The 27,287-nt window shown below is 37.0% G+C and overlaps 1 protein-coding gene across 3 annotated transcripts in view; it reads left to right on the top strand.

Annotated features, from left to right (window-relative positions):
- The first annotated feature begins 1,234 nt into the window (after positions 1–1,234).
- The window catches only part of foxo (forkhead box, sub-group O), a 108,006-nt gene continuing 81,953 nt past the window's right edge, over positions 1,235–27,287 (top strand). Inside the window, exons 1-2 of one of the 3 annotated variants that reach the window (XM_069502098.1) lie at positions 1,235–2,320; positions 5,485–5,690. In XM_069502098.1, coding sequence (XP_069358199.1) covers positions 2,092–2,320; positions 5,485–5,690 — 435 coding nt within the window. In that variant the 5' untranslated portion in view covers positions 1,235–2,091. The remainder of the gene's footprint in view (positions 2,321–5,484; positions 5,691–27,287) is intronic. The other 2 variants (XM_034973988.2, XM_034973989.2) reach the window with 2 other exon arrangements.

The raw sequence follows: 27,287 nt of genomic DNA, 5'->3' as shown, positions 1-27,287 counted from the left end.
TTAAAACACAAGAAGCAATATTCCAGGAACTTCCTGAAATTTCCGCAACACTAGGCCACCCTTATCACAGCTGCACTTCTAGAAGATACACAAATATAAACAATGGTACCTACCGATTATTACAAGTACTTACGGAGCACTTATACCAGATTAAAGTGTGTAGGTGGTACATGTACCTATTGATTGATACTTGATAATAAACAGTAGTAAAAAATTTATTAAAGAGGGTAGGCTAAGGCTACGGGTAGGTAGCTTAGATTAATTCTTATTCTCTAGCTTATGGTAAAAAAATTATGACAATTAATCATCGATGTGACAAAAATACCTACTTAACTATATAAATGAAATCTCTATGAATGAAATCCTAAGATGAGTAGGTAATTACTAATTACCTTTTTTTAACCGAGATCCAAAAAGGAGGTGGTTCTCAATTCGGCCCGGTTTTTTTTTTCCGACTTTTTTTATGTATGAACAATGTACATAGATTTTTTCCAGGTTTCTGGACCGATTCGCAATTTTTTTTATTAATCAACAGAAGCAGCTTCCGTAGCGCTCCCATAAAAAAATCTGGATCCAACTCCTAAATTCCGATGCTGCAGGGTTACTGCCCGCCTTATTTATCAAGATTCAGGAGGTGTTCAGTGTGAATTAATATTGTAGGTACCAAGCAACAACTTCATGCTTGGACTCGAAGTCCCAACTCTTCAACCCTGATGATGTAGGGTACAGCACTCCTAAACTATAGTGATCCAGGAACTACGGATGATTGAATATTATTTTAGGTACCAAGCATAGTCTACATCACTGAACTTTGAACGGATCCCAACTCCTCAATCCTGATGCTGCAAGGTACTGAACTCCTAACTCCTAAGCAAGGAGCTAAGGAATTGATATTTTAGATACCTAGGTACCTAGCAATAATTTGTCTTTGTCTTTGGTTCTACATAGGTAGTTTGATACATCGAATCGATGGTTTAATGCTTTTCCAAACTGATGTTTTTGTTTTATGAACAAAATTACTAAGTATAAGACTATTGATAACTTTTTAGTAGTGAGCATAAGTTAACCCACGAAAAATATAGAAGTCGTGTTGTGTTAGGCAGGTAGGTACCTGTATTCCTTTCCAACGTGCAACATTTTAGTTGACTCGTAATAATAATAGTGATTGGCGAGTTATCAATTCAGTAGCGACGGCCGACGACGATACAAGTGAGGCCGCGGGGCGCGGGCCGAGATGGCGACCTAGCGGTCACACGACGCTACGCCACTTCTCTATCAGCGCCCTCCTCCGTCCCTCCGCAGCCCGCGGCCGGCACGGCGCCCGCGAGTGGAATTCGCACGGCCGCCGCGCCTCGAGCCTCGCGACGCCGCGCGCCGCACTCAGTGTACTAGCGACCGTTCGCATCTGAGGACGAATCGCTGTTCTACGCGTACGCTACTTATTACGCAGCTGCTAGAATCGCCGACCGCGTGGGCTTTTGCCGAAGTGCGAGCTCGGCGACTCCGGAGCTGCTCCAGCCTTTTGGTCGCGCTCGTTTAGTGTTCTCGAGTGTCAAATCCAGTGATAGCTGTTATCAGTGTTGAAAAGTTTTACCGGTCGCCGGACAAACTTAGAGAAGCTACATGTTCCGAGTCCTTGAGATTGTTGCTGTTAGTGATAATCATAGACCAATACGCTTTTTAGCCACGTTACAAGGTTAACGCGCCTCGAGCCAGAGATGAATTGGAAAATCGGCGCGTAGCCGCTCACGTGGTGCACGCCCCGCCCCCGCCTCGCTCCGCACTTATATTTAGCGAAAATCGCCTCTAGGGAGCGGCCCGACGACGGCAGATACGCACGCTCATCTCTGTTTATGAACGTTAGTACGACGCGCCACATGTTATTGGCTTCGTGTGACAGAGGCGATAAGAAGTTAGATAACCTTTGCGGATCGCGGGCAGGGTCTGATCACGTTCTGGAATTATAGAGAAATCCAAAAACAAACGATGAACGAGCTGTGATGGTAATGATCGCAGTATAGTCGCGCTGGTGAGCGCGGCGAGCGACACCCACCAAAAAATTCCACGGCTTAGCGACAACGCGCATTAGATATGTCTTTACCGAGAGGAGGCAGCTATCCAAGCCCATGGTCATCGCAGACGGTACTCTCCGAGCTGGAGGGAGCCATGGGAGAGTTGGAGCCTCTGGGAGAAATGACAGATGTCGGTTTTGAGCCCCAAACTCGCGCTCGATCGAACACGTGGCCCCTACCAAGGCCGGAAAATTATACAGAACCAGAAGACTCGGGCTCCAAGAAGAATTCTAATCAAAATCTTTCTGGTAAATAATAAATAAATAATACCGTACCCTCCAAGCTACAACCCTACAACTAACCAAAAATTCAGAACAATAACAAAAACAATGTCTATAAGTTCCGTCCTAGTTCTTAACTACCTTTTAGAATTTATTGTTATTAAATACTAGGTACGGTTCTTGCAATTCACGAAGGCGAGTGAACTTTACTTGTGGTTACGTCGTATAGGACCAATCAGTAGCGAGCAAGCGCAGACGCACACATTTACTGTAGGTACCTTACTTATACCGATACAAACAACTTAAACTTAACACAAGCATAGCCTCTCGCCCTCGTGAAATGCATGAACTACCTATATCAAAATGTAATTTTGATAACATTTAGGAAATAGAAACAATAATATCAAGGCAATGTAAGAAACCCGAAATAATCTAACGCAAGTCTGCTTTATTTTTGGGGTAGATTAACTACGTAGGTAGTAGGTAGGTAGGGTAGTAGAAACAATATTTGGTAAAGAAATATTTTTATTTTGTCTGTAACTATGTCTAATTAGGTGTAGGTACCTACTTACCTACCTAAATGACCCGTTAAACCTTATATTATAAGCAGAATTTGATACGTATAGTTTTAAATACCTATCTACATCACCTATACGCATAGGTAGGTAACATAACAAGACACGATGCAAACGATACAAAATCGAACAAGTAGGTATGTATGTAGGTACCTAGGTAGGTTAGGCACCATTACATTCATAAATTAAATAGAACCATTTTAATTCAATGTTGCATAAGATTATTATAAGAAACCAGAAATCCATACTAATATAATAAATGCGAAAGCGTGTCTGTCTGACTATCTGTCTGTCTGTCTGTTTGCTAGCTTTTCACGGCCTAAGAGTTTAACTGATTTTGATGAAATCTGGTACAGACAGAGTTAGCTTAAATACCGGGGAAGGACATAGGCTACTTTTGATATCGGAAAATGAAAGAGTTACCACGGGATTTTAAAGAAACCTAAATCCACGCGGATGAAGTCGCGGGCATCATCTAGTACGTTAATAGTTTTAAATAAGAACCTAGAAACATCGCCTACACAGATACCTGATACCTGTATCAATTTACTTATATAACATAACAAAACACGATGCAAACGAAACCAGTCCAAATCGAGAAAGGGAATTTCATATCATAGAAATAAATGTTATGAAAATAAATCAGAAAACAATATGTCGGGTACCTACCTACGTACTGTAACGTGGGTAACATTGAAAGTACTATGTAAAACCAAACATATACAAATATCTAGTTACTTAGAATTATTATTTTATAATTATTTTTCCAACCCATTGATAAAATAAAATCCATTGATAAATAATGATACCTTCTTAACTTACTTAACAGAATTCAAACTTCAAAGGTAGAAAAAAAATCGAACAATAATTTTTTAATCATCGATTAAAATTGTCGAGCTCATGAGAAAAGTGGATTTTCCTAGGAAGATATGAATTGATGAAAGATATTTGACCATCCATTAGTAGGGGAGCCCAAGAGACTAAATAGGAATTTACATCGTGGGGACCTATTGGATTGCGAATATATCTTGGAATCCTCTGTATTGCTACATTACCTTACAATATTGCTGATTATTTAGTTTTGGTCAGCTTTCAACAATAAATGAGTGAGTAGGTATATGTTTTATTACAATAACGGGTTTAGACTGAGCTACGGTGGCAACAAGACGCGCGGCGTTACATTTTTTACCAAGACTAAAAGTAGCCGATGTCACTATCTGGATATATATATATATCTGTAACTATGTCCATGCAAAAAATCACGTCGATCCGTTGCTCCGTTGCGGCGTTATTGAAGGACAAACAAAGACACTTTCGCATTTATAATATAGGTGGTGATTTTTCCATTAAATGAGGAATGTCAAGTCAACTTATCTATTCTACCTCAGGAAACGGTTTATGATCAGACTTAGTCGTTGAAAATGGCTAAATACGAAGATGTAATGCATGATGCAACTACATACTAATAAACTTTATTTTCTACAAGGCCCTTAGAAGCCATCTCCACGGGCGAGGGAATCTCGGCGATAGTCTCGCCATGTGACAAAAATCAAAATTCGATACAAACTATCGCCGCGATAGTATCGCGCCCTGTGTAGATTGGCCCATAGAGTTGGTTTCGAATTTGGTAGCACGCGGCAAGACTATCGACAAGATTTTCTCGTTCGTTGAGATGACACCAGATGAAGTCAAAAGTGAAATTATTGTTGAATCGATTGATTTCTAGTGAAGACGACTCGACGGTCATCAGCCTGGCGTTTGCAATTTTTTGTTAGACTTTGTATTTGTGACACATTTTTATTAACTCCCTTTCTTATCGGTCTGTTTGTTTGGTTGTTTGTCTGTTCGATACAAATTGCCGCTGAGCTAGAGGGTTGAACTTTTAAACATAAGGGTTTTTAGAAATTCCATCCTAAGGGAGTTAGATATCTATTGTGGCTGATGAAAGTGTATCATTTTTCAAGTTATATCAATATGACAATAATCTTCTTATATATATAAAAGGAAAAGGTGACTGACTGACTGACACTGAATGACTGACTGACTGACTGATCTATCAACGCACAGCTCAAACTACTGGACGGATCGGGCTGAAATTTGGCATGCAGATAGCTATTATGACGTAGGCATCCGCTAAGAAAGGATTTTTGAAAATTCAACTCCTAAGGGGGTGAAATAGGGTTTTGAAATTTTGTAGTCCACGCGGACGAGGTCGCGAGCATAAGCTAGTCTAAATATATAAAAGGAAAGGTGACTGACTGACTGACTGATCTATCAACGCACAGCTCAAACTGCTATACGGGTCGGGTTGAAATTTGGCATGCAGATAGCTATTATGGCGTAGGCATCCGCTAAGAAAGGATTTTTGAAAATTCAACCCCTAAAGGGAAAATAGGGATTTGAATTTTGTGTAGTGTGGGTGGAATAAAGAAATTCACACATATATATATATTATTATTATTATTATTATATATATACACCTACAGTATACATATATCCTTCCTTATCCTATCCTTCATGCGTGTAACTACAAAGAATGTATGAATTTCCTGAAAAGTTTCGTTTTTTTGGGCAACAATGTAAAAAGTTCTTAATGATATTTTATCTGTTTTACAGGTGCCCCGCCGTTGCCGTTGGTAGCGAAGAAAAACTCGTCCAGGCGCAATGCTTGGGGCAACCTTTCCTATGCTGATCTCATTACTCAAGCTATAACCTCATCTCAAGATAATAGACTAACACTATCGCAGATTTACGAGTGGATGGTCCAGAATGTGCCATATTTTAAGGATAAAGGGGACAGTAATTCCTCTGCTGGATGGAAGGTAAGTTGTTTTCTCAAAAATTCTTTACTTGTTTTCAATTTTAACTAGCTAGTTAACTTAGGCAGTTACCTCGGTCAGCATATTAGTCTGGCCATTCAACGAGGCAAACGCAGCCAACATTCTGGGCACCCTGCCTCGTTACGCGATGGTTTAGATGATATTTTTTATTTGTAATTTTAATATTTAACTACTATACTATGATTAGAAAATACATAATGTAAGTAGTTCTTAGAATAAACGATTTACATATATAATACTAGCTGATGCCCGCGACTTCAGCTAGAATTGATTATATGATTGATTATTGAAAAAGTTTATTGAACCATTTTTTTATATTTTTATTTAATTTTATTAAACTTTTTTTTTTTTAATATTATGAACAAATGTGTGGACACACTATACTTACGCTACGAATAACGAGACGTCATGTCGTGGAACGTGGTACATGTACGTTAACAATAGCATAGCTGTTGTCAGAACCCTAGAATAATAACAATATTATTAGTAGGTCAGTACTTAGAAATGAGATATATGTTTATGTTATAATCCAACACCGAAATGCCGTCATATTTCGATTAGCCTGATCAATCGTCGCAAACCCTAGCACATGAGCAGACTGAGAACAGAGACCCTAGTTCAAAGCCAATTTTTTTTTAAAAGAATATTAGCCAAGTTAATTGCTGACTAATATTTCCCTTTCCCCTCCAATTAAGCGTAAAGCTTGTGCTAGGAGTAGATACGACAACAGTGCAATGGGCGGGATTTAAACCGGCGACCTTACGGTTTTCAGTCCGCTCCTTTAAGCGTTGAGCTATTGAGGCTCTAAATGGATTCGAATGGAGTTTCTGCTCTGGACCAGGGATTTAGCCACTTCTAGCTTGGCCTAAAAGCTTGCTAGGTCTGGGTTGGCCCAAGGTTTGGTTTTAGACTAAGCGCTCTAGGCATTTCTGAGGATAGTCTAGGCCCCAGGCCTATCGCGATGTGCCAACAATTCGGCTTTGGACTATAACGTAATAGATATCTCAACTTTGACTTAACTATACAACGTAAGCTTCATAATATTACGCTTTCCATAAGTTTAAAAATGATTATTAGGTGTTTAATAAGAACATAATAATTATTATAGAGAGAAGTTTTTCTCCATAAGTCAGTTGTCTGGTCAAGCAGGGTTGCTCAAATATTACTTCGACCCAAATTCTTATAACCGGTTTTATAAAGTGCTGATGCCCCTGCCGAGGTTCTGCAGTGCATCGCTGATGTTTGCGGAGGCTCATACCGACGATTTTTATGCAATCATGAGAAAAAGAGCAGCTTCAGTGATGAGCAGAATCCGAGGTAGTTCCAACGGTATTCTGAAAACCTTATCTGAAAAACTAGATAATCCATTTATGAGACACTGGGTTGGTTTGCACATGCACTCTCAGTGTCTCATGGGTGGTAGATTCCTAGATAAATAAAAGTACGCATGAAACAGCCTACTTACTAACATAGTCATTAGCAATTTATTTTATAACTAACAAAATGGATGTAATATCTCAAATAAAGATGATTATTATTATTATATTATATTATAACGTAGTAAAAAACCATTTAATTATGCTAAATGTGGGTGAATTTTGGATAGCGACCTTCTTACTGTTTACTTACATACAGTATCATCCACTCCATTTTAAAACCACCACCACAGATACAAATTACAAACTAGTTGCAAGCAACAAGGTCTTGAGTGTGAAAGCAAAATATAACATATAAATTGGTACCTACCTATCTTCTTAAAATTGAACATCTCAATATGGTACTTACCTGTTTAATGTTTTATACTTTTCAATTTGACAATTTAAATGCCTTACTGCCGCACTCAGCGTCGCTTAATCGTTACTTAAGGCGGTACCTACCTATCTTCTTAAAATTGAACATCTCAATATGGTACTTACCTGTTTAATGTTTTATACTTTTCAATTTGACAATTTAAATGCCTTACTGCCGCACTCAGCGTCGCTTAATCGTTACTTAAGGCGGTACCTACTTATCTTCTTAAAATTGAACATCTCAATATGGTACTTACCAGTTTAATGTTTTATACTTTTCAATTTGAAAATTTAAATACCTTACTGCCGCACTCAGCGTCGCTTAATCGTTACTTAAGGCATTAATTAATATGAATAGGAATGCCTTAAGTAACGATTAAGCGACTCTGAGTGCGGCTGTTAGATACGTATAGTATGAGTATCCCAGCCCATATCATGAGGAGATCCGTCAGATATATTTCCACTTATGATTATTTGTCATGGAGCTGTTACATCAAGAAATTAATTATTAAGTAATAGATACTGCTTGCCGTAATAGCCTAGTGGTTAAGATGTCCGCCTCCTATTTGGGAGGTCGGGTGTTCGATCCCAGGCACGCACCTCAAACGTTTCAGAGTTATGTTTTCTTAAGCAATCAAAAATCACTTGCTTTAAAGGTGAAAGAAAACATCGTGAGGAAACCTGTATGCTTGAGAGTTATTTATAATGTTCTCAAAGGTATGTGAAGTCAGCCAATCCGCACTTGGCCAGCGTGGTGGACTATGGCCTACACGCTCCTAACTCATAGAGGAGAGTGTGCTCAATAGTGGGCTGTTATAGTAGTCCTATTAAATTATACTCACGGAGTACTAAATATTATAACTACTCATTATTTATACTATCATAATATGTTGCCCGCGCCTATGTCCGCGTGGATTAAGGCTTTTAAAAAATCTCCTGGGTGTCCAGTTATCTCTGTACCAAATAGATGACGTCCTAGACTTTCTCCACGTGGATTTAAGTTTTTTAATATCTCGTGCGAATTCTTTGATATTCTGGGGAGAAATGGCCACATAATTAAGTCCATCCCTGGAATGTATGTAAGCTATCCTGTACCCGTAGTATACGATTTTACGTCTCACCAAACGTTGCTAGAATTCGAGAGTCGAAACACAATAGCATCAAAGTAAAATGGACCTAAAATGCCTTGAATTGAAGTCAAAAATTAAATGCCACTGATTTTAATTTCGCAATGTTTCCGCTTGGAGCGCTGACTGTAGATGTGTAGACAAACTTGAGCTTTAAAATAAGGCATTTAAGATCCAGTTTACTATAACGCGGAAGTATTTTGACTCTCTAATTCTACCAACGTTTGGTGTGACGTAAACAAATCCTATACTACGGGTACTGATCATAATTTATCAAATTTGGTTAAACGGATGGGCCCTGAAAACGTAACAAACAAACAGAAACACACCTTCGCATTTGTAACATTAGTGTAGATGATAATTTTAAGTATGGAATATTTTACGGAAACGATGTTACAGTACCTACGCGGCCAAAAGTGATGAACATCGATCTTTAGAAAGAGATAGCTACCTATTTGTAGAGCACTGTCTCGGTCGTCGAGGCCGACAAAACGTCATGTGGGTATGAGTGACAGAGACAACGCTCTACAAACCCGAAATGTCATTCTAAAGGCCGATGTTCATCACTTTCGGCTTCGTACTGTAAACTATTCTCTTCGCGAGTGAGGTTTCAAGTCTCTTTATTCAGCCTGCTCATCGCCAATATTATAAACTTATATTAAGATGCCTGTCTCCTTTTCAACACTCTAATACTGGCTATCGGTTTTTTCGGGTTCGGTGCTGCCAACTATTAAACTATATTACGAGGAATTTATGCCTCAGCTTTGATATTTCATGCAGGTACCTACCCACAACACAAGACAACACACTTAACAAAAAGTTTTTATTGCTTACGAGTTTCGGCAACTTATCACTTGTATAAGTCCCGCAAATTACTATTGCGCTGGAACCATGTCTCATTAACATCGAAATAACGTCATTTTGACGTCAGCTGAAATAAAAATATACCATCAGCTCGAAACTTCAGTCTAGTGGTGACGTCACTAAAATGACGGCAACGCACATTAGCAATTAGCGGGAGTTATAGTAAGTGTGTAATATTATTGTTTTGGTAGGTATGCAAAATGCAAACAGGAAGACAATATTGCAAACCGTGTGAGCAATGGATTTGTAAAGACGTTTCAAAGAATTTCTATCAAATTTGGACCTTCCTACTGCGCAGTGGCACACGTTATCTCAATCGGAGCGCGCCGACTCGGCCGATATAAATGATAATAAAAACACTATTACATTCTCAAACCACACATTACAGCTATCAACGTAACTGCTACATGCGCGTCCAATACTGTTACAGAAAACAGTATCAAAATCTAAGAGCTAACGCTCACAGCAATGGAATGTAAAGCGGAATTAATAACGATGTAATGTTTACAAATATTGCCATGACGTAGAAAAACGCCTTCGCGAGAACCACATTATTAAAGAAAATAATGTGGCTTATTCCTTTGTACACAATCTCTAAACTAAACTAAAATATCACGTCTAAATCTATTGCTATCCCTTTCATAATGTTGCTTGCGGAAAAGGAAAGCACTAGATTTAGACCTGTTAATTTAGTTTAGTTTAGAGATTGTGTACTAGAGAATCGGCCCTATTATTTATTTAAATCGTCTAAAGCGATTTTCCGTTTTATTTATTTGCAATTTGTTCTTATAGGGGTTTCAATCGTATATCAGTATCTAAACTATCGAATTAAGACCATTTTAAGACTGCGATCATCTCGGTCTCGTAACTTGGATGACCTTCGCAAAGGTACTCGTGGCATTGATTAATGTCTACGTAATGTACGTATACAACACCCATTCAAGCGCCTTTCGAGCGTCAAACGAATACAATAATTACGGTTTTGTAATAAAATTAAAAATTCATTGTTCACGAACCGTGTCATTGTATGTTTATGTAATTAGTGCCGTGTATCCGATATATCTCTCCTCGATATTCGTTGATGTCTTCTTCAACGAATATCGAGGAGAAATATATCCGATATATCGTATCTGTAAAGTGAATGAATGGCAAATAACCGGGCATGAGCTTCGTACGTAATTTAAGGTGAACAATAGTTTATACCTATTAATATTATTTTCAAGCTAATTAGGTGTTCTGATTATTTTTTCCAAATTTTTAATGTATTTTTTTTTGATAAATATGATTAACACACGGGTAGTAGGCACTAGGTAAGTACCTGAAGAAACTAAATAGAAGAGTAGCAAAAAATTCTGATGAATCAAACAAAATTTCCTTATTATTAAAAACTACTCAGGCAAATGATGCCTGTGACTTCGTCCGCGTGGATATAGGTTTTAAAAATCCCGTGGGAACTCTTTCATTTTCCGGGATAAAAATAACCTATTTCCTTCCCCGGGATGCAAGCTATCTCAGTACAAAATTTTGTCAAAAAATTGGTTAAAAACAGACAACAACAGACAAAGATACACTAAATATTATAATGTTTAAGTCGCGGACATAAGCTAGTACTAGCTTATGGCCGCGACTTCGTCCGCGTGGACTACACAAATTTCGAACCCCTATTTCACCCCTTTATTGGTCGAATTTTCAAAAATCCTTTCTTAGCGGATGTCTACGTTATAATAACTATCTGCATACCAAATTTTAGCCCGATCATTTCAGTAGCTTGAGCTTTGTGTTGATAGATCAGTCAGTCTGTCAGCTTTTCCTTTTATATATTTAGATAATATGGATGGATTACATTATTGTAGAATCTACAACACTTGTAGGTAAGCAATGTTTAACTTTATTCATCGGAAAATTCCAGCCGAGACCTTTCTTAATAAGTAATTGAGGTTACATTGATTTACAAGCACCTCTAAACAGCTATGTTCATATTGATAACGTTAATGTTGTATTTGCGCAGACATGTATACGTTGGAGATAATGGAAATATTATTATGTTAGCGCCACGTAACAGTGTTCCGTGGTTAGCGCTCATTCATGCCATATTTAAAACTAATAAAAGAAAATCAAAACCTACAAGTTCCAGTTAGGGCTTGACTTTTTAGGGTTCCGTACCCGAAGGGTGCCAACGGGACCGGGAACGCTCGGAAGGAATTTTTGAAAAATCTTTTTTTTTTTCTCCCTTCATTCAGGAGTTAAGTCACTTTGACTATGTCGCTTGGTAAATTACACAAAACTTAGATGGAATTTTTGAAAATTCTAGTTTTTTTCTCTCTTTATTCAGAAGCTTAGTCACTTAGTGAGTGGGTATGTCATGTCGCTCGCTTAGTAAATTACACAAAACTTAGATTTGTTGTTATTATTATATTGTGAAGCGGACAGTGAAAAAAAAATGGAACTAATTATTTAAGTACTTTTTATAGGCCGTTAATGTAAACCCAATTTTCTTTAGCGTCTCTGAAATCTCTTAACACAAATGTATATTTAAATTTAATAAAAAATTGGTTTACCTACCTTCTTAAGTGATCCTCCACCAGGTATTTTAAAATGATGTGTTTTCTTGGTTAAAAAACCGTCTACTAAAATATATTGACTAAGTCAAAATTTTTGCCGTTAAAGTAGCTGACTACAGAACCTGACTGTCTGATCTATCAACGCACAGTTCATATCAGCATCAGCAGTGCTTTGGACGGATCGGGGCTGAGGTATACGTAGCTAAGAAACTATTTACTGCTATTACTTATTTTACTGCTATTACGTAGGCATCTGCTAAGAAAAAATCTTTGAAAATACACCTAATGGGGTAAAATATAGGTTTGAAGCCTGTCAGCTTGAAGTAATATCCACAAAAATTGGTATTTAGGCTTTCGTTTGAATATTAATGAATAGGTACGTGTTGCCAGATTTTCGGAAATTCTAAGGGAAAGGCAAGGGAAAATTTAAAGGGACTTTCACATGCACGTAGACGGCCATACTTATGTTTCCTTCGTTTATTCAAAAAGTAAACAAGTTACTTCTCGCTGAAATGCGTAAAAGGTTCACTATACGTCCTATACGTGGCCCATACGACCTTGTTACCGCTAACTGATAATGAAATCATGACAAATCATCATCGCCGAGCAAATACCGTTATAGAAGTGATCTAGGCTACATGGGATTTTTAAGAACCTGAAGTCGCGGGCTAAAGCTAGTATAAAATAAGAATTAAGTTTAGTTTTCGATAAAGCACGGCAACTTATTTTTTGTTGTGGTAACTGATAGCTACGCAAAAAGTACCTACTATCTTTGTTATATTTTACTTGTTGCCGCAATTTTGATTAAAATTTAAGCAGACAACTTTTTATCGTAATCAAATCACTGAAATTGGATTTGAAGCTGCAAATCAAATTTCACTGTTTCACAAATTTAATTTGCCATCTTGTTAAGTCTGATGATGATTGATATTTCTTGAATTCCTGAGGAACAATAAAAAACTTGAAACTAACATTTTATTTCGTATCAATTGAATAAGACACCTTTTTTATGCCGGTTTTCTATATAGTCGTACGTATTTATGCAGCTATACTTTACTTAGATGGGTACCCCGATAACTTCCCACGACTACTTCCCTTTTCTGCCGTTTTGCTGTGTTAGATGTATTTGACGATTCAAAAGTACTTCTAAAAGTTTAATTGAATAAAAAATATTTTTGTTTTATTTTATTTTTGAGTTCTAAATAATATCTGTCCCGGCTGTACTCACGTGTTTAGTCGACGTTAGTCCGACTAGTTTCGAAACCATCCGGGGTCCTTTTTCAAGGGAGTCCGTTCGCGCACGTGCTGCTGTTTTGACTGATATATTTTTGAGGTTCGATTTTGGTGAATACGTGCCGCCCGTGCTGCCAATATCGAGGAATGCTCTTTTGGCTCGATAAAGGCAATAATTATAAAATCATAATCATCAAGACAATTCCAACGAGCCCAAACACGAGTTACGACGGACGGGTAGGTACTTGACGAATTCCTATGACCATCTCCCGTCTCCATCATGAGACTACCTTCATGGTACCAGATTATTGCATTGTCATCAAAGTTACATAATATATGTGTTCCAAACAAACTCATATTAGAGGTTGGTTTTACTCCTTGGTGATTAAGAGGCAACGTACAAAATTCAGTTGATTTGACCACATAGGTACATGCCATTAAATTAAAGTAATAAAAGTTTGTACAAAGTAGCCGATAACTAAGAAAGTAGAAACTCTTAAAAACATTTTAAAATAGCATGTAGGGTGACCACCTCTGGGTCACATTTAACGGTCTTATCTGTAATATTATGTTATTAACAACATATTATGTATTTAATTTTTTATTCTTATTTCTTCGTAATGAAGTCGGTTACAGGTTAAATATATCTTTATCTTATATTGAAAAAACCGGCCAAGTGCGAGTCAGACTCGCGCACTGAGGGTTCCGTAGTACAGTCGTAATTTGCGACATTTTGCACGATAATTCAAAAACTATGATGCATAAAAATAAATAAAAATATGATACCCCACTTGATATAGTTATTTTGCTTCGAAAATTGAAAATGCTAATTATTAGTTCATGACCATAATTTATTTATTTTTGTGTGATCTAACCCTAAATTCACGGTTTTCAGATTTTTTCCCAAATGTCAGCTATAAGATCTACCTACCTGCCAAATTTCATGATTCTAGGTCAACGGGAAGTACCCTGTAGGTTTCTTGACAGACAGACGGACAGACAGACAGACAGACAAACAAAGTGATCCTATAAGGGTTCCGTTGTTCCTTTTGAAGTACGGAACCCTAAAAATCAATGTAGCCGTAGTATGGCGCCATTTTTAAATTTGAAAAAACTTCAGTCATTTTGACCTAACCTGAATGATGGTGCAAGCCGGAGTCGAATTTTTGAAAACTTTTTAAACTACATAGTCAAGTTTCTAACGGGAAATCGCTTACTTTTTCCTGAATTTTAAGACAATTTGAAACAGTCGACAGTATTCTATTGATAATAGTTCATTGTGCATAATAAATTGATTCGATTTGTAGGTATGATCGCGTGGATCACTGGACAGCGGCCTTGGTACCATTTATATAAACGATATCGACCCAATTGACTCTGTGGCTTCGGAAAGTTTTGGTTGTTTCGTTTACTTCACTAGAGTTTAGGGAGTGTTCGAATAAAAGTTAACCAAATGCCGGTATTATATTCTCAATCATCGTCATGATCAACACACCGCCGCCCCACTACTAAGCACAAATCTCCTCTCAGAATGAAAAGGGCATAGTAAGCCACGCTGGCCAAGTACGTACTTAAGTATTGCTTAAAAATAAGGCAAATTAGGTAATATTATATGTGATTTCGGTTTAATATATATTAGGTATATAAATTATTATTATTGTGATATGTAAAACTATTTATATTCTAACATGGAAATTATCGGCATGTTGAACATGCCGATAATTTAGGGGTCGTTTGATAGCTAATGTCCTGTACTATAACCCCCTAACGGGATCGTGTCCTCTTTTCCTGTAATCCTGTATATTATAACTCCGAAAAGTTAGATTTCAAACCCAGACCCTCCGAATAGGAGGCCAAAGTCTTAACCACTAGGCTGTCATTGTTTTTTTCATAATATACCTACCCATTACCCATGCTAATTATTTATACAATATTATTTCACTATGAACACTTTCTGAATCTTGATAACTTAGCCGGGTAGTAACCCTGCAGCATCAGCATTGAGTAGTTGGATCCAGAAATTTAAATGTGACCACCACGGAAACTTCCTCAGTTGGCTAAAAAATATTTTACAAATCGGTACAGAAACCTCAAAAAAAATCGATGTACTACATACATTAAAAAAACCGCCCGAATTGAGAACCACCTCCTTTTTGGAAGTCGGTTAAAATTCTCTTTAGTTCAGATCTCTTTGTTACGATCCCTTTGTTAAAAGGCGATTTTTAGGCGCTTAAATTCAGCCCGAAAAAAATATAAATCAAGAGAGTCTTGTAAATAAAATATCGTTCCACCTGAAACCTTAACGAGTTTGGTAACCTTATCCATAAATTTGCCGATACAAATTTGTTCTACTTTTGATATACCAATAGGGATATTTGAAGGGGCGCCTGCAATGGAGGCTGCACGGTACGCCACCTTGCTCAGATTGATTTATACGTCTTGTTTGTCACAAACCCCAGTTATTTGAATTCCAGCCAGCCTTGTGGATTAATATCAAGCAGACCTATATCCATCTCTGGTTTAAGCAATAATTCAATATTTCATCTATCGGCCCGGGACCTCTGAATTAACATACAAACGTCAATCGTTTCATGAATAAAAAATGTATTGGATTTAGTGGCATGAGTCGCGCGATTCAGCATTTGAGGGTATTCGGGATCGGCTATAGCAGAAATATGAAAATGTTACGCATTTACTGATTTAGAATTCCAGCGTGCTTAGCCGTCTATTCCACGCATCGTAAATGCGTCGGCTGTGCACGTATAACGTATCGATAAAAAAACTCTGCCAGCTCGTAAAACGTAAGTGTCTTATTTAATGTAATGTATCTACAATGTTAATCATTTAATATACCAATCATACTCAGGGGACAGCAATCCACCACGACCGGAAAGAAATCAGGAGAAACCACTGAGCTGAGCAGTAGAAATATCTCTCGAGTGTTCTGAGGAGTTGTTTGAGGTTATTCCACCCTCACCACCTGGGTGCCTGGTGTACTCGAAGTACCAGTTGAGCCAGATCTTTTTTTTTTCAAATTGTGGAATCAATTCTCTTAGGTAGTATGCCCACTAGATTTCAACCTGAGGTAATTTCTAGAGGTGGATCAACAAATTCCTGAAAAGCCGGCAAAGCATTTATGGTTCTTCCGGTGCTACAAAATGCAAATATTCAAGGGCGGCGGTAATCACTTAACATCAGATGATCTGCCTGCTCGTTTGTTCGCTATTTATATATTTTTTAAACCTTTTTGGCCCGAACTTGGGACCTCATGATCTGTAGGTGAATGAACTTGCCAGTTTAACAACGAGATACTAAAATACTAAGCATACTTATTACTTGTTGGAAACTGGCGTTTTCTTCCACCGAGCGCACAGCTGGGGTAACATACAGCGTGCAGCGTTGCCAGTTGATATGACGTGATGAATCCTACGAAAGAAGCTTTTTAACTGTGGATAAAGGTTGATTTTATCTTGTCGATTTTTTGACATCTATAAATAAAAGTGACAAATTAAAAACTGTTCTAATTAAGCTATAATTATAATACGCCTACATACCTAATTAAGTATCTTTGAAAAATTTACGAAAACAAGAACGAAGGAAGATACGAAGGTAAAACTTCAGTTCATATGGGTCATCATCAACCCAAGGGAACATCATTCACCATGGGTACGAATTTCATATCCTTCTGGCAACTCTAGTAATATACATAGTTCATTGTAGTAAACGTGGCTGATTGAAATCAACCGGTTATTATATTATGCAATTTAGCAGCACGTTATATAGGCACATAGGTATATCGAGTTAGTCAAAAAATTCCACGACTCTTCTATCCATTGGAACTAGTATAACCGGTTACAAAACACATGTCTCACTTTAAAGCACATAGTTTTGTTAATAACAGATAATAGTTTGAGATAGTCCTTAATTGCTATTGATACCTACGGCTTTGCCTGTATTAAGTACGAGTAGGTAACTATAGATTATATTGTAATCGTCATAATCATCAATACTTACACTGGGTTGATTGAAAGTTTAAAAATTTAAGTGGAGATTGGAGTCATTTTATCACACTTGATTATTATTATAGGATTCTTGTTATTAAGTTAATGGTTTGATCTCTACTTTTGAATTTATTTTGATCAAATCAAAGTTAGTCTAACAGAGCTCTTCTGCAAAAATGGATTGGTTACCTAATTACTTACCTAACTTTACTTAAACGTCAGATTGGAGAGTTGGGACATGGGGTTCAATAATGAAGCCTATACTCGGGACCTAAAATATTGTTTTTCCATTAACAGTTCCTGAATACATAATGTTTAGGATTGCTGTAACCTGCATCATCAGGGTTGCTAATTTGAGATTTGGAGTTCAATCAATAAGTCGCATGTAGTTGATTGGTGAATTGGTACCGACAATGTCCATTACTATCATGGTAGGTATAGTTACCATGCCATCAGAGAGGAATGGAGACGCATTGTTAAGCGTACCAAAGAACTGCAGTGACGACCACGACCGCTCTGTCAAGACCGTAATGACAAAGAAGAAAAAGAAGAAGATATTTTGTGTACCCAATACAACACCTATCTAATTTGCGACTCAAATGCGTCAGTCAATACAAATTAATATCAGCGATGGTAATAACAATTTTAATAAAGTTACTTATTAACTTGCCCCCTGATAATTATAATTAAAGGTCCCCGACCTCCATTAGCAGTGAGCAATAGTACCTAATTACCTTAATCATATAATTACCAATAGCAAGATCGACGATTTGCGAGCTTCATGACATATTATCCTTGTTGTAGATATCTAATAGATCCATCAATTTCAAAGTATACTAAGTAGCTACGGATCTGTATTGCTGGAATGAGTTTTAACGAAGCAGAGAAATGTAGGATCTTTGCCCCATTTATCATGTTACGGTAGTTCTGGTTCAAGGTTCTGGTGGGAGGCTTCAGCCGTGGCTAAACACCACCCTACTGGCAAAGCCGTGCCGCCAAGCGATTTAGCGTTCCGGTACAATGCCGTGCAGAAACCAAAGGGATATGCGCGTAATAAAAAAAAACTGGCCGCACTTGGCCAATTTTTTTTTATTACGCGCATATTTAGTCAGGCTCGCGCAATGGGGGTTCCGTACTACAGTCGTATTTTTTCGACATTTTGCGTGATAATTCAAAAACTATGATGCATAAAAATAAATAAAAATCTGTTTTAGAAAAGTAAAGTAGTTTCTGTTGTACAGGTAAAGACCTTTCATATGATACCCCACTTGATATAGTCACTCACTGCGAAAGTTGAAAATACTAATTATTAGTTCATGACCACAATTTAATTTTTTTTCTGTGATCTAACCCTAAATTCACGGTTTTCAGATTTTTCCCCAAATGTCAGCTATAAGATCCTGCCAAATTTCATGATTCTAGGTCAACGGGAAATACCCTGTAGGTTTCTTGACATACAGACAGACAGACTTATTTAAACAGATTATTTATTTTTATGCATCATAGTTTTTGAATTATCGTGCAAAATGACGAAAAAATACGACTGTAGTACGGAACCCTTATTGCGCGAGCCTGACTCGCACTTGCCCGGTTTTTCTTCTTCTGCATTAAACTGGAACAAATTTCAAATATCAGTTGGGAATGAGATTTCGATAAGCCTTTTGAACTGGTATAACATGAACTAAAGGTTGAACTGAACATTTGCGAATTACTAAACACTCGCACTTATAAAATGCCACTTTGCATAATATAACTGGACCTGTGGATAATGTATGGTAATTACGTTCTAGAAAAATATTTAGAACTAGCTGAGCCACCCCGGCTTCGCCTGAGTGTAATTTTTGTAAATCGGGAAAGGGTGAAAAATTGAGAAAATCCTGAAACACTTACTTCTTAACTGACTTATGCCCTTATATAACTGACTGTTTTTGCAAAGTAACGAACAACTTACTATTAAAATACTTTTTAATCTAAAAACACGCAAAACATAAACCTACTCGCAAATGAAACGTCAAATAACTTTATGGAATAGCTGATAAACGGCGCACATTGGCCAGTTAAGTTTGAACGGAGTTTATCTTGCATTGCGTTGTTCAGAAACGCAGTCTAGAGTTATCGGACTAATAGCGCTACTGAATAGATAAAACCGTCCATAAAAGTTCTCAGAAACCGGGCATTAAAGCTTAAAAACCATTTTTATGGATACGATTAGAAAAATGGCTGACTTTCATACAAACTTACATTCCATATTAATTAGATAATCCCTTGTGGAAGAACTACCAATTAATATCCTTTCTTAGTGAGTGCCCAACGGTGGACCCTTGACAAATTTTAAAATTCTACCCTAGCGGTTTAGGCTGTGCGGTAATAGATCAGCCATTCAGTCAGTTAATCAGGACAATTTTTTAAATGATATATAGATATTATATATTAGTCAGGAGAATAGCATTGCAACTGCAGCATCAAGGTTTGCATGAATATCTACGGCCAGATCTTAATGGGAGTAGAACCGGTTGTAATGTCGCAGTGACGGGCGAATATATCTGCGTAAATATTGGGTTTCAATGTCACATACCATGATCATAGTTCCTTATCGATTTCGATATAAAAAGCGACAATTTAATATCGATTTTGAGAAGATAATTAAAATCGACCTTGTAGTCTCACTTCATTCAGGAGTCAGGACCTCCTCCCCGAACTTCTGGCTTCGCGCGTTGCAAATACATTCTAGGGGTAGATAGACAAGACTGCGTGGAGTCTGACCAGATTTCGTTCTGGGCCAAATATATCAAAATCTAATCTTCTTCCTTTACAACATCTGCCACTGCCAATCTTATTTTTTAACCTCTGACCCTAAATGAGGGGTGTTCTATATTTGACGTGTGTATCTGTGTATCTGTCTGTGGCATCGTAGCTCCTAAATGAATGAACCGATTTTGATTTTGTTTTTTTTGTTTGAAAAGTAGTTGTAAAAGGAATAGTTGCGGTTAACTTAAGCGGTCCTCCCGACGGAAAGCGCTTGGATATAAATTTTAGTATTTATATTAAACTTTAAGGGCTAATACATATTTTTTTCGGCTTTATAGAGTTTTTTGTGTCGGGGATTTTTTAAATTTTAAATTATTATTATTTAAGCTTGAAGCTCGTGCATATTAAATACTGACCGTATATTTAAATAGATGCGTTGTATTTATGCTAGATCGTAAGTCGTAACCCGCAGCTCGGTTTATCTACCCGTTTTATAGGTATGGTTTGCGAAGAGACAATAGCAAAAAAATAGTTAGATAAAAAGATCGACCTGCCACCAAATTGGTCTTTCACCTCTAGTTTTGGATTCGCACACCACACATTCCAAATGAGAAAAAGGTCGCAATTGATGATAATACGAGCACAATAACTACATACTATATCTTTATCCTACCTATTGCTATTTTGATAATAACATAAATATACCAGGGCACCAGTGGCGTGCAGGTCATAGAAGCATAAATGTACTGCTTACCCCAGTTGTAATAGCTCAATGCATATTTTTCATTATGACCTGCCAGTAAATAGGTTCCTACCTAACTAATGCCTACCCTGACTTCAAACACTGTGCACGCCACTGCAGGGCACTAAGGTATAGGTACCCTACGTTACGCTACGTTTTCGGATAGTAATTTTTACAAAGCTTTTAAATTACTCTTTCTTCAATGTTGGGTTTAATATCATCGATTCTCATCATACCTGCTCTGTATGCTATAACTTCTGCCTTCCGCTTAGTCCCCATTAAATTTGGGTCAGACTTATACTATTGTCTTTATTACAAAGAAATCACAGCCAGCTCAACTGGTTCGTAATTTTTAAAACTAACATAATCAGCCAACAGGTACTTAGAAGTTCATATTTCCTACACTTTTCTGAGAGCTCTGGCAAAGGCAACACAAGTAGATTGGTATGCGTTCGTCAAGTGCACATGTACTAAGTCGTAACAATGTTGCCTGAATTAATTATAATCGATAATAATAAGAGGTGATGTAAAGTTTTGTTTTGTACAAGCAATTGTAAACTGATTGTAAACCGTTTTATAAGTCGCAATAGAACAGGATTGGGCGGCGGCGGTTAAGCGCGGCTGGAGGAGGTTGTGACGCAGCCGTGACGCGGTATGACGCCGCTTGCACCACGTTGTCAGCGGATAAACAATTTACTGTTTGTAAACACGGTGCTCGCTGCTCGCAACGTAAATAAAGCCACGCTGCACCGCTTAGTTGTCAATGGTAATGCGTTCTCGTTGGGGCTTGAAATTTGGTCCATGTCAGTCAGTGAGTATCGCTCAGTCTGGCGTGGAGTACTGCCAGAGTGGACTTAGAGTAAGTAAACTCTCGGTCAAAATATAGGCTAGAGGTGACGTGAAATCAAAGATACCTAGTTGTTGCATAGCCTACCTTGCCTACCTACATTTGACTCCTGCTAGTGTAGGTGAAGCCTCGGCGTTTTGTTACAAGGTACCTACTGCTGTCACCTATGGGATGGCTCTGCCAAGTACCAACTCGATGCATTAGATGCCGAAGAATAATATAATTGGCGAAAAATCACTTTACTTACACAGACAAAATTGCTCAGCTTACAACACCGACGCAATGTATCGATCTTTTATCGGATATATACTTTAGAGAGTGTGCTCAGGAACTTCAAGATCTCTTTCACTAAACTACCTCAGAACAGCCAGAAGCGCACAGTGCACGTTGGCATCCTTATGTGGTGTACATCCAATCCAATGTGTTTCGTGTGAGTACACGAAATGTTTTTGCTTAACCTTTCTGATACGAAGCGCTAACTAAGGTGTTGATTGCCCATCCGACATCTCTGTTTCCTACCACATAATCCATCCATACTAATATTATAAATGCGAAAGTGTGCCTGTCTGTCTGCTAGCTTTTCACGGCCCAACAGTTTAACCGATTTTGATGAAATTTGGTGCAGAGTTAGCTTACATCCCAGGGAAGGGAAGAAAATTAAAGAGTTCCCACAGGATTTTTAAAAACCTAAATCCACGCGGATGAAGTCGCGGGCATCATCTAGTATTATATATTCCTACCTTCAAAGCAAGAGTTAATAGGCAACTTCTAGGCATACGCGCTCCAAACTAGACGACCTTATTATTTCTTTTTAAGCGTTGTACGCCAATGTACTTCGTACTTCTTATTTTGTTGTTTATTTTTTATATTACTTTTATGTCTCTCTTTTTTATGATGGTGTACAATAAAGCATACCTATTTTATTTGATTCATTCATTTCATCATTGTCATCAAGCGCAAGCCTATCTTGCAAAAAAATGTATTATTCAGCTCCGGAGTTGGATTTCGATGCTGTGCGATAACTCGGAAGTTTCAGCTTCGATGTTTCATCGAAAAAAGTAGTCTGTGATGAAATACTGTGTTTGATTTGAATATTTCTAGCATTCTAGCACTTGAATGAACATTCAAGTCTATTAAGTAATAAAAAAAGTAGTTAGTAATGTGAAAAGGAAACATTATCTTACGAGGTATAAGCTAGTTAAATATAATTTAACTAGCTTATGCTCGCGACTTCGTCTAATGATTTTAAGTTGTTATTTTAAGGATTTAAAGCATATTTCATATACATACCAATTTGATGTTTTTGTTTAAAATATTCTGAATTCTGTTATAATCTACTCAAATCATGTTAATTGTGTACCACGTCGTACAACTACGGACCATCACTGTGCAGGTTTTTATACGGCAAGGAAATCATACATTGCGATCTTCGTATGGTCGTACCTATTATGCATAGCATAATATAACTATGCATAATTCGTTCTATTATGTTAATTTGTTCAAGTTGAAATGCTGTCGGCCTTGAGAGGCGCCGCAACGCTTGCTCCCGGCGATTTAATTATCAATAGTATACCTAAATATGGGCACTAATAATAATTCATAGCTTTAAATAATGAAACAAGTGCAAACGAAAATTTAAGTTTATTCAACAAGTCAAAATGAGAATATCACACAGTGTACTGCCTACTACTACAGTACACGGCAGAAAATAATGTACATCGAACTTTAGAATAAGAATTCGGTTTTGTAGAGCGTTGTCTCTTTCCCTCATACCTATGTGACGTTTTGGGTTTGCTTAGCTAAACTATGCCAGCTTAGGTCGCAGTGTGGCTCGGTCGACTTTAATGTCACGAGCGGTTTCAGCTACGTTAGTGCTACCACATGAGTAAAGATATTCTGCGTCAGAATTTATATTCAACTAGCTTATTCCCGCGACTTCGTCCGCGTGGACTACACAAATTTCAAACCCTCAGGGGTTGAATTTTCAAAAATCCTTTCTTAGCGGATGCCTACGTCATAGTAGCTATCTGCATGCCAAATTATAGATCAGTCAGTCTGTCAATTATTTTTTATATATTTAGATAAAAGATAAATTATCTATGCTGGATTTCTAAGGGAATACCAAATTAATATAAAGATTCACGTGAACGAATTCGACGGCAAAAGTTAGTTCATAAAGACACTAATATGCAACATACTACACAATACTTAGGTAGTTAATAATTATTATTATTTTCTGCGTTCGCTCAACTCGTCAGGAAAACCGCACGATTCCTTTTTTATCCAACTTTGAACTGAAATTGAAGGAAAACATTATCAAATGACGTAATAGTGCCGTTAAAACATTTACTTGGAAATATTTACTTGGACATTTCATATTCCATTTTACGAATCAAATTACCGAACAGAATAACAAATGAATAAGACATAATATGTACCGCGTACGTAGCAATTCACGTAAACGAATCCCCATTCTCCACATATACTCAACTAGCTGATGCCCGCGACTTCGTGCGCGTGGAATTGGGTTTTTTAAAAATCCCGCGGGAACTCTTTGATTTTCCGGGATAAATGTCCTTCCCCGGGATGCAAGCTATCTCTGTACCAAATTTCGTCAGACTCGGTTGAACGGATGGGCCGTGAAAAGCTAGCAGACAGACGGACAGACAGGCAGACACACTTTCGAATTTATAATATTAGTATGGATAATATGAATTCTATGACCCTTACACTGCTGACCCCTTCACTAGCTAACCCCGAGCTGGCTTCATTCGACTGATATTTTTTTAAAACCTTAGTAGGAATTAACGCTATAATATACCTAGTATAAAATATAATCTACTTGCAAAATCTCATGTTTCTACTCAGCGGCACAAAATACAAATGTACCTATCTATTTTTTAACGACTTCTAAAAAGGAGGAGGTTCCCACTTTCACGGAACTATAAATAAGTAAAGATAAATTAGTAGGTTATTTTTCGTTATAAAAATAAAATCTTCGATAAAAACAAAATAAAAATTAACAGTCTATATTGCTTTATATTATTTTATATTATTGTGCTATTTTTACCTTTAATAAAATTATGACGTAGTTTGTGGGACGCAGGTACGCTCGTTCATACTTTAACAAAACTCAGATTAAATTAAGAGGGGCATTCATGGAAGCGACAAGTCGTTGGTAAGTAGAGCCTGAAGTAGTGCTGTTTCCACAGTTGAAGGAAATAACATTATCTGTGCGTGTCACCCTGTCCCTCTAAAGTCTAATCACACCTCACTCCGAGAGAAGCCGGGTGATCGAATTTTGATTGAGATACAAGATTTTTTAGTCAAAAACGGCAAAATGAAAATTCTAATCGACGTTTGGAATGACGCCTATTTTTCGCAAAAGAAAACATTTTTTTATACAAACTTCAAAATTACATTATTGATTTATTAAATTTTGAAACTTAACAAAGCTTAGTGAACTTTTAAAGCGAATTACTTATCACAATATATAAATGAAGAAACTGGCCGACATAATTGATTGAACATTTTAAACTACATTTTGTTAACTGAGAAATTTCGCAATTTGAAAAATGTATGTAACTATAAATGTAATTAGCAAATAAGAAACCAATATTTTTAATAATTACTTGAAGATGGAAACAAATAAACTATTAATAAACTTAAATCTAAAAAAAAAGAAAACAATATTAAATTAAAACTATTATTATTTTTATAAATATTAATTATACAAACTAAAAACATTTGAAATTTTTATTAAGTAAAGTGTGACATGGCGTCGTTAATTTTTCAATATATTTTGAAAATTTTAATCGGAGGAAACATTATTATAGATATAGACCCCAAAACAATTTTTTTTGGAATTTTTGTCTGTCTGTCTGTGCGCGCGTCACGCGAAAACTAATGGACGGATTTAAATGAAATTTAGTAGGTACAGTGGTAGCTGATACTCCGGGTTAACATATTATTATAGGGTAGTTTTTATCCCGAAAAAATTAGGGATTTGTCGGGATACGGGATCAAATTTTTTATCAATTTTACTGCATATCTCTTGTCAAATTTGAACCGATTTTCACAATTTTTTTTGTACCATGTTGTTCCATCAGGTTGGTAGCATGTGAGTTTAGTGAAAATTAGATGAACAGTTTCAGAAATAGCGGATGGAACACCTCAACGGGTAACATAATTTATCGATTTTACTCTATAACTCCGTCGAATCGATTTTCACAATTCTTTTTTTTCTACAAAGGTTGTACTGTCAGGTTGGTACCATGTAAGTTTGGTGAAGATTTGATGAATAGTTTCGGAAATAGAGGACGGAACTCCTCAATGGGCAACAGCAAATCGATCGCGATCACTATAATAGCTTAGTAAAAAGTAGACTCTTAACCATAATACATAAGTTTAGCAACAGCTTTGATTCCTGTAAAAAAAATTGTTACGCGCCTAAATTTGTTAGTGCAATTCAATACGCGGTTTACCATTTCACGAGTAATGTTTATAATATTTTAATGTAAATAACGGGTACATTCCACGATTAATTTGATGTTTTTCCGTTTTTTTTCATGGGTATAGTTAAAGACCTGGAGAGTGACATGTGCTACTTTTTATCCCAGAAAATCAAAGAATCCCCACAGGATTAAAAAAAACCTAAATCCACGCGGACGAAGTCGCGGGCATCAGCTAGTAATAGAATAATAGGCGTAATACGTTTGTATGGAGAAGCGTGTAAGAAGGGCGACCTTATGTATGCACTCGACCTTCAAGGTTATTTCTAGCTTATCTGAGTCCCTAATACGATCACTAAAGCGAGAATATGCATAAGTAATAACATTCTCACCGCAATCAACCCACGCAACGTTTTCTGTTGCGACCGTGAACCCTGCGCAAGAGCATTTCATCGTAAACTGTGACATTTTACTGACATTGCGCTTCTACTACTTGTCTGTGTCTCACATTTGTATCGCGCAACAACCTTGTGCAGAACTCGCTTAAACAGGGAGAACTGCCCCATAAATTCATAGTTACTTATTATACCTGCTACGAGTACCTAATATTTTGCATTTAAGATGGCTTTGTTCTACGAATCACTTACCAACCCATCTATTTTATTTTGATTTAAGTACTTTTCTTTTCTTCATTTTACATTTTTTAACCTTGCAGTTATTTTTTTTAATTGTTCAGATACTGAGGTGCCATGTTTCAGAAGCTGATTGTTTGCACGCTTATCTCAGATTTATATTAGAAATGTAAAACTTTTGTCCAGTTACGTTGTTCATTTCAACACGTTACGTTACGTTGTTACGTTGTTCAACATTTTTACGTTGTTCGTCTAACTTTGTACAATAAATAATTTTTTAAAGTTAAAGTTCATTGGAAGAAGCTTTAATATCGATAGACCTACATAGAATCCAAAACAGTTTTTTTTTTTTTAAATTTGCTAGTCTACGCATCACGCTAAAACTACTGAATGGATTTAAACGCAATTTGACATATTGCTGATGCTATGGATAGAAATTTAGATTTTGTATCCCGATAAACAGTAGGGTTTCTCATTGAATAGGCTGTTCCACATTTGGCGAAGAACTGATAAGTATTATCGGAGATTGGGATTGAACTCCTCAAGGGAATCAACACTCGCACAATGCATGTTTGCATATATA

The sequence above is a fragment of the Maniola hyperantus genome, chromosome 12 (assembly GCF_902806685.2).
Source record: "Maniola hyperantus chromosome 12, iAphHyp1.2, whole genome shotgun sequence".
In the NCBI taxonomy this organism is placed as follows: Eukaryota; Metazoa; Arthropoda; class Insecta; order Lepidoptera; family Nymphalidae; genus Maniola; species Maniola hyperantus.
Note: the sequence above shows the minus strand (reverse complement) of the source record. Positions and strands in the feature narration are given on the sequence as shown.